The sequence below is a fragment of the Perognathus longimembris genome, chromosome 10, assembly GCF_023159225.1.
Source record: "Perognathus longimembris pacificus isolate PPM17 chromosome 10, ASM2315922v1, whole genome shotgun sequence".
NCBI classification, from domain to species: domain Eukaryota; kingdom Metazoa; phylum Chordata; class Mammalia; order Rodentia; family Heteromyidae; genus Perognathus; species Perognathus longimembris.
The window spans coordinates 51,202,454-51,214,323 of record NC_063170.1 but is presented as its reverse complement, the minus strand read 5'-3'; the positions used below and the strand labels follow the sequence as shown (position 1 = coordinate 51,214,323).

Below are 11,870 nucleotides of genomic sequence, written 5' to 3'. Positions count from 1 at the left end.
AAAAGGGGGAAAAAACAACTTGAGGAAAGAAAAGTGTATCTGGGACGTGGGTAGGATAAAGCAGGAGAAACTTGTTGGAAACCATGACAGAGGAAAAAGCCTAGTATGTTTGGGAAAGAATCCTGGAAACAAAGCCAGTGTGATGTAAAAATCTACAGGCCAGCAATTTAGGGAGGCCTGACTGCCAAGCGTGTGCTGGAATCCTGTGATAAGGGAGGCTCAGTGGGAAGAAAGATCATGGCCTTTGAAGCCAGGGTTCTTCCTCATCCTCACCCCACGTTCTGTGATTGCTGTGAGTTTAGTACTCCCTAATACTTGCATTCAGTAAGAAGGAGTTTCTTATGAAAATGATCATCACAGTTGAGTGTTTGAATTTTTTGAATGTGTTGAGACTTGGAGCTGGTTGTGTAGCCTGGACTGACTTGGAACTCATGATCTTCCTGCTTCTACCTCTTGGGTGCTGGGATTACAGGAGTGAACCACCATAATGAGCAGTGACATCTTTAAACAACACACCTCAGTTATGTAAAATATTACAGCTTCTTTAAACTTCAGGATTATCTATTCCTTTTACCCTTGCATACATTTAAATAGAGCTTAAGTCTGTCTCTTCCAGAGTTTCCCTCTGGCCTAAGCTGATACCTATACACACATTGCATGCCCTGTCAAGGACTAACATAAAAACCACTGGGCCACAGACAGGGCCAACCAGGTCATGTGGGTCTCATGATGTGCTTGGTCCCATTTGGCAATAGTTGTTGAATTTCAGAGGTGGTTTTATAATAACTTCTCTTTTCTTGGCGAGTCTCTTCACATGCTTTCCCCTTTCCATGTTGACATGGGGTCTCTTGCGGCAGAGCCTGCATCTCTTCCCTGCATCCTGCCTCTTACCTAAAGCTCTAGTTAACCATCCCAGCCTCACCCCGACTCAACGGAAGACTCAACCTACTAACTGACTTTGATTATTCCTCATGGAGACACATCTGGATTCCTCCAGGCCATCTCTTTGCCAAAATCGCCACATTTTCCTTCTTCACCGTTTTAGAATTACAAATGCAAAGCGATGCCATATTGCAAGTCTTGCAGCTCCTCCCTCATTTTATCCTCCCTCCCTCAGCCCCTGCTTTTATCTGGGCTCTTGATTCTGTTAGGAATCAATACTCTTGTGCCTGCTTTTTCTTTCTTCTCCTACATTCTATCCTGACCCCTACCATGTGAGAATTTTCCTTGTATCCTTTCCCAATTACTTGATCCCTCTACCTTATGGCGAAGAGACAGAAGACAAAACAAAACCACAGGTTCATTCCGATCTCCATGCTTTACTTTTGATACACTAACAGGGGATTTTTGAATTCCCTTTTTTTTTGATCCCCTCTGTCTACCTCATATCATCATCATCTCTCCGGGGATGGTGATGAATGAAAACACCAACAGATGAAGTTGGAGGATGTGAGAATCTTAAATGGCAAGGAATACAGAAACAGGCTGTTAGCTTCGGCAGAATTTGTCACTGTGTGCTCTCAGAGGGGTGGTTTCTTAGGTCCCCCAAGTTCTTTGTAGGGACTGTCAGCAATGATATCGTGGCGGGAGAATTTCACTCAGCATCTAAAGCTTCTTGGTCATTGGAAATTTTATTTTTAAATCCTTTCTGAGCCCTTTCTCTGCTTGCTCCATCTGGAGACTCCAAACCATGTTTGCCATAGACATGCTTGTGCATCCCATAGCAATACGCTGTAGACACTATGCACATGATAGTGTATGTGTGTGTATAGTGTGTGTGTGTGTGTGTGTATGTGTATGCACTATGGTCTACTCTCTTTTTTTTTTTTTTTTTGGTTGGTGCTGAGGTTTGAACTCAGGGCCTGGGTGCTCTCCTTGAGCATCTTTTTGCTCAAGACTAGTGCTCTACCACTTGAGCCACTTCCAGCTTTTTCTGAGTAGTTTCTATTGGAGATAAGAGTCTCATGGACTCTTCCCCTTGGGCTGTCTTTGAACCCTGTTCCTTAGACGTCAGCCTCACGAGTAGCTAGGATTACAGATGTGAGCCACCAGTGCCCTGCCTTGCTTTCTTTTTCACTGTCTACTACAACCCTCTGATGATGAAGCTAAGGACAATTCCTAGAAGCAGACACCTCTTAGCCACCAAATCCCACTTCTGTTGTTTTTGACTCTACACCTGAATGCCATGGTCATTACCTAGGCAGTATTTAAATCATTTTATTGAAGAGTTTCTCATCGAAGGCACTCTTCCCATTTTGGGTTTAGATCATTCTTTGTTGGGAGGGGCTGTCCTGTGCCACTAGCAGCATTCCCTAGGGTACTTTACCCATTCAACGCTTCCGAGTGTGTCCATTAAAAATGTCTTCAGACATTGCCACATGTTCCCTGGAGGACACACTGTCCTTTGTTGAAAACCTCTATTCTGGTGTACATCAGTGAATGGAACAACAACAGGAGAATTGGGACTGTTTCCTCGAGAGCTGGAAAAATAAAAAAGGTACAGGAAATTAAAATAAACCTGCCGAACAGTTTTTAAAGTATTATAATGATTACATTACTAGAATGTTTACAACGTGCCCAACATGCAGGTTTTTTTTTTTTTTTAATATGGTTCGTGTATGGATTTTGGACTTACTCCAGTGCCAAAGAGGCTGGCTCTGATGATTTAAAACAACAACAACAACAAAAACCCCCCAGAGTGCTGACAATATCCGATTTAAGGTTGAGAAAGGTATCTGTGAAGGCAATGGGAGGATGGATTGGAGGAACCAGGGTTGGTGACAGGAAGCTCAGCCTGTGTTTAGCAAGTGAGCTCAGAGCTGCCAGAAGAGTCTGGCTGGGAGTGTGTGAATACACTGGTTGGAGCTGAGATAATTAGCTGCAATCAAGGCTTGATTCAGACTTTCTCTCTGAAATGCAGCAAGGCCAATGCCTAGAGCTCAAGTGAAAGTTCTGGTTGTAGGCCATTGTTCTATCAAAGAGTTTAACAGAAAGAAGTCTCTATTTTAACCCCAGTGGGAGGACCACAGTATAATCATAAACCCTCAAAATATGCCAATATGGCCAACAGTCCGTTTCTTGAATGAGCTTTATGCAGAAAGAGTAACATCACTTGTGATGACCGGAAGTCTTCTCTTTGTTAGCTCTAAGTCACTCATGGGCAAAGTCATGGCGAAAGTTGGCAGGGAGAAATGATCACTTGTTTGTGCTTGTTTTAGCACTGTATTCACAATTTACCTGCTTTCTCAGGAGTCTTGGTTCCTAAATATCCTAGAACATAACTCCATCGTGCAGCCTTGGACATGCTGCGTATGTTGTGTTCTCCTGGATGAGAAATGGCGATGGTGGTTGCTGCAATGAATGTAGAACGTGCTTGGCATGTGGATCCATAATCCGTCTTGAAGAGAGGCAGCCACACACAGCAGAATTCTGGGTGCTGCAATGGTAGGTGATCAGTTTTGAGCTAAAAGTTGTGCCTGCTTACTTGTCTGCCCAGGCTGGCTTGAACCGCAGTCCTCAGATCTCAGTCTGCTGAGCAGCTAGGATTACACCAGGACACAGCTCCCTTCTTTTCTTTGGGGGTGAGGGAGGTGGTGGTTAGAAAATTAGAGACATTTCAGCCTTCCCTCCTCTATCTCTTTTGAACCTGTGACCTTTCTTATTCCCCCTTCAATAATTAGAAAAGTGAGTTTTCTTAATGATGAATTTGTTCTTCAGTGACGGAAAAGTTAGTGCTATCGTTCAGATTATGATATCAGATGTCTTTCTGCACATCAATGAAATCTGTGAAAAGTTTCAGCATACAGAGAGAAACGAGGAAAAGCCCCAGCCTTTCCCTCTAGAGTTTGATGTTTACAGAATCCACTTCCTTCACACTGTACAAAACAAATCTCTAAGGTTTTGCTTATGCTGTACTGATGTGCCACTTTTGATTTTTTATTTAAGCTCAAACTAGCTGCTGGCCTCCTGCTGCTCCTGCTGTATAGTTCTTCTGATTTCCTGCCAGACAATCCCTCTCAATATAAAAGTCATGTCTATAATCCACTGGCAGGCCACCCAAAGTGGTCTTTTGATATTTTGGAGTTGTTTTATTGTACAGTCCTAGCTTCTGGTTTCATAAAACACAAGTTTCATAACAACTGTAATCACAGCCTATTTTTTTCTTAGTCACTAAGCCAAGGTTTTCTGGGGTGTGTTGCTTTTCCCAAGTTAGCTGGCTCCCTTTTCTTCCCACAGTTCTCACTTGTTTCCCTGTGGTACCTCCAAGTAAGGAGTTTATTGGATATCCTTATTCTGGTTTGTGCCTGCTTAAAAAGGGGGCAGGTCAGATGCATTTGCATTGAAGTATGATGATGATGATGGTGGTGGTGGTGGTGATGTTGACAAGGGTGATGCTGGTTATGGTGATGATGTTTATAATGCTGCTACAGGAAGCTTAGTATGCATTGAGACCTGATAAATTGCTTTATGTATGTTACTGAAACCCCATGTTTCTTAATGGGTGTGCCCGTTTTACAGACAAGAGAACCATGAGAGATCACAAGTCAGTGGTGGTAATCAATACAGAGAAGTAAAAGTTATCCTGGGTGTTAAGAGTAAGATCATATCCAAGGGCACTGATGGGTTGGTTTATTAGCAAAAAACTTTCCTTCTCCTCTACACAAAAGGCTTGAAAGTGAGTACTAAGTTATAACATTCTCCTTGGTGATCCTTACTGTGCTGAGAGTGATGATTCTTCCAGACATTCATAAGAAGCTTGGGATATACCAAACACATCTGCTGACATGTAAATGAAAATCTGCTGTGTTCAAAGCTTGTTTCTAGAAGTCTGTAAGACATGAGTCCCTTGTAGAGTACTATACCAAGAAGGGATTAAATTTGATCCTCTTATTATGAGTATTTAATCTATTTTTTAAAATTAAAATTACCTGTCCGTTATAATAAAATATCTTAGATGTATTTAACATAAAAATGGAAAATCCTGAATTCCATTTACTAATTTTTATTAAGTTGGGATTGGATCTTTGTTTCTCACACTGTTATAATTTTTAGAAAAGAATACTGATGAACTACCTTTTGCATATAACTGTGTCCTTATAGTTTGTAAGTTTTCTGACTACTTTGAGTTACTATGGATTTAGGTAATTCTGAAATAATAGGATAAAGGGGACATGCTGAAATATAAATGCATTGAAAGGATAGTCTGCTTTTTTATGTGGGCAATAAACTAGTGGCATCTATATTCTCTGGGACAATACAATACAAATATTCGAAACTCTTTAAAAATGCTATGCTGAGCTGAGCGCCAATGGCTCACACCTATAATCCTGTCTACTCAGAAGGCTAAGGATCGAAGTTCAAAGCCATTGCAGCAAGACAAATCTGAGACTCTTATCTCCAATTAACTAGCAACAAGCCAGAAGTGGAGGAAGTAGAGCTCCAGCCTTGAGCAAAAGAGCCAAGCAAGAGCACAAGACCCTAAGTTTAAGCCCCAGTACTAATGTGTGCTGGTGCATGTGCGCGTGTATGTGTGCGCACACACACACACAGACACACACACACACAGTGAATGCTACATTGAGGTTTGGGGTTTACAAATGCAACCTAAGGAAAACTGTTCTTGACTTAAACATCAAAGAAGTTAGTTAAGCAAATGCGAAATGGAGGCATTGATTCATGCAACTATTTGAAATTACACACACACACACACACACACACACACACACACTACAATTAAAAGAAATTCAAACTCCCTTATAGATAGTGGTATGGAAATGAGAAGTTGTAGAGTTATACAGAGCGTAGTTTGTTTCTCTTAGTATTTAATAAAAAATGAAATAAAGAAAGATGGGCATACATCATCAATCTAGCTATAAGGATGTTCAGTACAGTGTTGTTTCAAATGGCTGAACATTAGAAATAACCCAGATGTCGGACACTAGGCAATTTGTTAAAGAGAGGATAGAGAACATAGCCATTAAAATGACAATGTGGAAGACTAATGAAGACATGGGGAAATAGACCCAAGCAATTTTCTAACAGTATGCACAGTGAGATTCCATTTTAAAAAGTTTTCTATGTACACATAAAATTGATTAGTAAAGACGTACTTAAAATGTTAGCAGTGACAAAAAATTAATATTAACAATAGTTATCTCTGGGTGGTAAGATAGTGGATGTTTTTATGGTCATATATATTTTTTAACTTTTGAAAAATATTCTACAATGAGTAATTTACATAAATGACAACAATTATAAAAGAAGAGAAAAAAGAGAAAGAAGAATAAGCTAGTTAGTTAAATGCTTAGAAAAACAAGGAACCTTGTAAAATAAAAATCTCCCATAGTAGCCAGGCACCAGTGGCCCATTCCTGTAATCCTAGCTAATCAGGAGGCTGAGACCTGAGGATGGTGGTTCAAAGCCAGCCTGGGTAGGACAGTCTATGACACTCTTATCCTCAATTAACTACCCAAAAGCCAGAAATGGAGCTGTGGCTTAAAGTGATAGAGTGCTAGCTTTGAGCAAGCTCAGAGAGAGCACCCAGGCCTTGAATTCAAGTCCTTAGCCTGGCGCGCACACGTGTGCATGCACGCATATACACAAAAATTCCACACAGTATGATTTGAATAATATTTAGAAAAATGGAGGTCACTCTTGTCCTAGGTGATTGACTTTTCCTTTTTCTTACATTTCCTTATTTCTCTTTCCTTCTTTCCTGCCTGCCTATTTTTGTCTCTTTTCCTTCCTTCCCTCCCTCCCTCCCTCCCTCCCTCCCTCCCTCCCTCCCTCCCTCCCTCCCTCCCTCCCTCCCTTCCTTCCTTCCTTCATTTTTTTGGTCTAGGGCTTGAAATCAGGGCCTTATATTCTCCCTTAGTGTTTTTGTTTAAAGCTTGTGTTCTCTCACTTTAGCCATGCCTCTACTTCCGGCTTTTTGTTGGTTAATTAGAGATAGGAGTTGCTTGGATTTGTCAGCCTGGGCTGGCTTGAAATCTTGATCCTCAGATCTTAGCCAACTGAGTAGCTAGGATTACATGTGTGAGCCACTGGCACCCAGCTCCTTTTGCATTTCTTAGGCTCATATTTTGCAGACTGAATGTTACAGACAGAGATTTAGGTTTGAATAGGCAACTAAGCCTGTTTGCCCTCTGCTATAAATTACTTGACCCAATCATTGCTCTGCTAGAGGTTTATCTGAGCACTTTATATATGCTTTCAGTTCAGCATCACAGCAACCATGAGATTCAATCACTGGCACCATTTTTGAAATCCCATTCACAATTTATGAACTTGAAGAATTATTGAGTTCATTCCCTATGTCACATCACTCCCAGAGTGCAATTGAAATACAAAATAAATACAAAACAATTATGATGATGAGAATGATGAAATCACAGGAAAAATAAAATTATAGCTATTTTACTTGAACCTTGGAGAAACTTAATTTGGTTATAAAGGTGGGAAAATGTGTGCTTTTGACTGTAAATTATGTTGGAATTAAAAACATGGTGGCTGCTATAATACTGATTTCCCAAATATTAATGTGCTAGGATGATTGAAAATTATAATGTTGAAGTGGGATGTGATTAACGAAGGGTAAGGTTTATAGGGTTGGGGAGCACGTAGGCAGCACCAGCACTACCTGCATAATTTGTGTGGCCAAGGGCCAAATAAGAATGCAGGACCCTGTGTTCAAAAATGATTAAGAATCTCAAGGTAGCGAAAACAGGGAACTAAAACAAACACTAAGTTCAGGCCCAATGCTACTCAGGTTATAGTTCCATGAAGTCAGCCTGTGTGGGATACGAGGGACCTTATTCTTTAATTGAATATACAATCAGTCCAGTAATGTGTTTCTTCTAAGCTTCATGTTCTTGTCTAAAGCCAAGGGGATATTTTTTTTCTCCAGAACATTCTTCGCTGAAGGTGACAGAGATCCAACCCCTACACAGTGTAAGCAATAAAGCAGGTTTTTTGACTCACATAACAGTTAAGGGTGGGTGACAGCTTTACTTTGGAGCAAAGATCAGTGAACTTCTTCTGATACAGTCAGATAGCACACACGTTCAGCTTTTGTGGGCCACAAGGTCTCAGTTACAACACTCAATTCAGCTGTTGTGGTACAAAAGGAGCCACAAATAAGATGCCAAGGAGTAACTGTAGCTATCTTCCTATAAACTTCATTACAGACAGTGAATATGAATTTCTTCATATTTTTCTATGTCAAAAAATATCCTCCTTCTTTTGTCTCCAACCATAGTAAAAATGTAAGACCCCTTTGTTGAGCCCTACCACACCAGGCTTGGCTTCATATGCAGACAGTAGTTTGATGATCCCAATGGTAGAGACAGAAGCATGGTTGGGCATTGCTATGATTCTGTCCTTTCTGTTGTTGATCTCATTTGTCTCCTGCAGGTGGACTTCCTCCACATAGCCAAGGGAATGGAGATGGGTTGGGGAGTGAGGGGACTCCAGCCTCACCACTTCCGTTTTATAGGGCTTCTTCTGTCCCCCAAGGCCATCAAACAGTTCTCTCTGACTGGATTAATTTGGTCTATGTGCTTATCTCAAAATCAACCACTATGAATAAATGGAAATTCTCATTGGTCAGTTTGTTGGGTGCACTTTTTGTTGCCCAAATACTTCAGGGGAATAATTTAAAAGTGGGAAAGATTGATTTTGGCTTCTGTCTTCAGAGGTTTCAGTCCATGGTCGGGTGTTTCCATGACTGTGAGCCAGAGGTGAGGCTGAACATCATGAAGGGACACAGAGGGTGCAGCAAAGCAGCTTACCTCATGATGGACAGGAAGGAGGCGGAGAAAGATAAATCCTCCAGTTTGCTTCCACCCCCTGAAATTTCCAGTATCTCCCCGAATAATACCACCAGCAGAGGGACCAAGGCTGCAAAACAAGGGCCTATGGGGAACATTTTACATTTGAACTTGAGAAACCAACCCAAGGTCTTGTGGCCACTGGTCCCCTGTAGTAGTTGTGAAGGGGACATTCCATATATTTCCATCTCCAACAGAACTACATGATTCAGTGAGGGATCTCTCTTTAAAGGCATGAGGCAAGAGTAGGCATGAGGTGGAGTAGGGAACACCATAGAAGGTTGCTTTAAGGAGGATAGACAAAATATCCTTAAGATCCTCATAGGATGCCAGATGTGGTGGCTCATGCCTACTCAGGAGGTAGAGATCAGGAGGGTTATACTTCAAGGACAATCTGCAGAAAAAGTTAGCAAGATTGCATCTCAATTAACAAGCCAGGAATGGTAAGGCATATGCATGATTCCAACTATAAAGGCAACTGGAGTTGAGGAATATGGTCCAGGTTGGTTCAGGATAAACTGTGCAATGAAATTTGAAAAAAGTAGCAAAAAGCAAATTGTTGTGGGGATGTGGATTAAGTAGTAGAGTATCTGGTAAAGTACAGGTTCTAAATTCAGAATGCAGTGTTTCCCCCCAAATCCTCAAATAATGATTTTTATAGTATATGTATCATATCTTAATAAAGCTCTTTCTCAAGAGATCCTTATGGGATATCTTTACATCAGTCACAAACTATAGAGTTGGATTTGCAATGATCCACTCACTATTGTTTGTGGGTGGGAATAACTTTCCCATGATCCTCTTCCCCTCCCTATTTACCAGTGCCAAATAGGTTGAAAGTGTTCTACTTCTTGTTCACTTGACCTCCAAATCATTTCCCAATGATTGGCAACCTGGCTTTCTTGCACCCTGGATTCCTATGGATTGTCTTACATATTTACATACGAGGCCCAGTTTTAAGTAGCTATTTTGTGTCCTGTTTAATGGTTCTTCACAGTTCTTCAAGATTGATGCTTTGCAGTTTCTGATTAATGAACCCTCACCACAAACAGGATGGGGGGAAAGATGGGCCCTACCATTCCTACTTTGGGGATTGATATATTTTTTTAAACTGTTAAGAAAATTTTTGTGGTTTTATTGTATCATGAGGCATTTGAAACATCTGAACAAATCAATATCTGGGCGGTGAGACAGCTGCTTTCTCCTTCACTTCTTTGGGTTACTAGAGTATCTTGTCAGTAGATTAAAAAAAAAAACACAACCTGTTGCATTACTTAAGTCTTTTCAAGGCATGCGCTGGTACAACACAAACTTCTCCTGTCAGATGCAACTAATCTAACATCCAAACATCATGCACAACACCTTGGTGGGGGCAGAGCACTGCACCTACTCCCACCTCAGCATTGCTTATTTGTGTATGATATTTGGAGCATCTGGAGGAGTGTGATAGTATTGGAAAAAGGAGGGAGGAGGAAAACAGCGTGAACAAGTAAGTGTTCAGGAGGAGGTCAGCCAAAGTTGTGCAGGGCAAGCCTGAACATGTCATTGGTGCAAACCCAAGCATCATTGATGTTCTTTAATAGAAACATCTGGTGGAACCCCATGATGGGGTCTTCATCAGCCTTGAGCTGGCCCACAACCATACTGATGATACAGCTATCTGGTGTGGGCTGATGGTCCTGTGCAGTGATACTGTGCTGGATTTTCTGGAACGGAAGGCTAGACAACTTCTCCACAATGGCAGCTTTTCCCTGGAACTGCTGTCCTTCCCACGTAAGGCCTGATGCATCAATATAAATTGCTCCTAGTTGGGTTCTGTCATTATCAAATAACTGGTAGTAATGTTGAATGAAGCTGGATCCAATCTGCTCCCAAATTGGCTTGTCTCCCATCCTGGAGCATCACCCAGCCTCGCTGAGACCCGAGGGGCTGGCACGATGGCGGCAGCGGCGGCAACGGCGGCGGCAACCCAGCGCTGGGGATTGATATTTAGATATGACCAATGACTTGTCCGTCACCCCACATTTGTTACCCTTGTATAGCTGGGAATTGAGTGCTGATTTTCTGATATCCTTCCTCCTCCTCTTCCCTCTCTTTTCCTCTTTTCCCCTTAAGAGAGTAGCTTAAAGTAGTCACTAGATGATCCTCTTCTCCATCTACCTTCAATTTCCCTGCTGTGACTTGATCATCCTCTCTTAGGGAATAGCGCTCATCAAGGGTGTCTCTCTTTCCCAGTCTCTCTTTTAGGGCAACAATTCCTGCTTGAGATGAGTCCTGGAAGGAAGGTTTTGTAGGTCTCTGTTGATACAGATCAGCCGTTGCTTCTTCTGCCCTCTGTCCCCAGCACGTTGTAATACTCCCGTATGGCTTTACTCACACTGTGCCTCTGACAGCTACACTGTGATGCACAGGATCTCTTACCCACTGTAGCATCCTCCCCCTCCCCCCATCTGACCACAATGCTGTACACACTGTCCACAAGTATTTTTTTAAATAAAATTCAATTAAAAAGACAATCACAACAAAAACAATAACAGCTGAGTAAAAAAGAAGTTTCAGAATGGAAGCTAAATCATATTCTCTAAATAAGGGATTGATATCCAGAATATGTAAAGACCTTTTATAATTCAACAACAAAAATACAGACAACTCCACATTTCAAAAAACAGATGAAAGACTCAAAAAGGTCTTTCTCCAAAGAAGACACTAGAATAAGATACTACTACATCAGCATCGGGATAGCTATTATGAAAAATTGTAATACCCTCTCCTCTGCCACCAAGAAACCCCAGAAAATGATGAGAGCTGGCATAGATGTGGATCGAATGAAACCCTGTGCAGTGTTGGTGGAAATTTAAACCAGTGTAGCCATTATGGAGCCAGTATGGTGGTTCCTTAAAAAAAAAAGGATAAAAGGATCATCTGCAATTTCACCTCTGTGTATAATGCCCCAAACAGAACTGGTGTTCGTAGCATTGTTATTCACAATAGCCAAGAAGGAGAAATGCCAAAACGGTCATCAACAGCACCAGGGTTAAACAA

The 11,870-nt window shown here is 41.5% G+C and overlaps 1 protein-coding gene across 1 annotated transcript; it reads right to left on the bottom strand.

Annotated features, from left to right (window-relative positions):
* Positions 1 to 9,947: 9,947 nt before the first annotated feature.
* On the bottom strand, positions 9,948 to 10,764 carry LOC125358035 (nuclear transport factor 2-like). Its single transcript, XM_048354875.1, has one exon. The coding sequence runs from the start codon at positions 10,718 to 10,720 to the stop codon at positions 10,337 to 10,339; it is 384 nt and encodes a 127-aa protein (XP_048210832.1). The 5' UTR covers positions 10,721 to 10,764; the 3' UTR covers positions 9,948 to 10,336.
* Between the last annotated feature and the right edge of the window lie 1,106 nt (positions 10,765 to 11,870).

Bases quoted from the DNA above. Each gene is read 5' to 3' on its own strand.
- LOC125358035 (XM_048354875.1), bottom strand. From the start codon at position 10,720: ATGGGAGACAAGCCAATTTGGGAGCAGATTGGATCCAGCTTCATTCAA.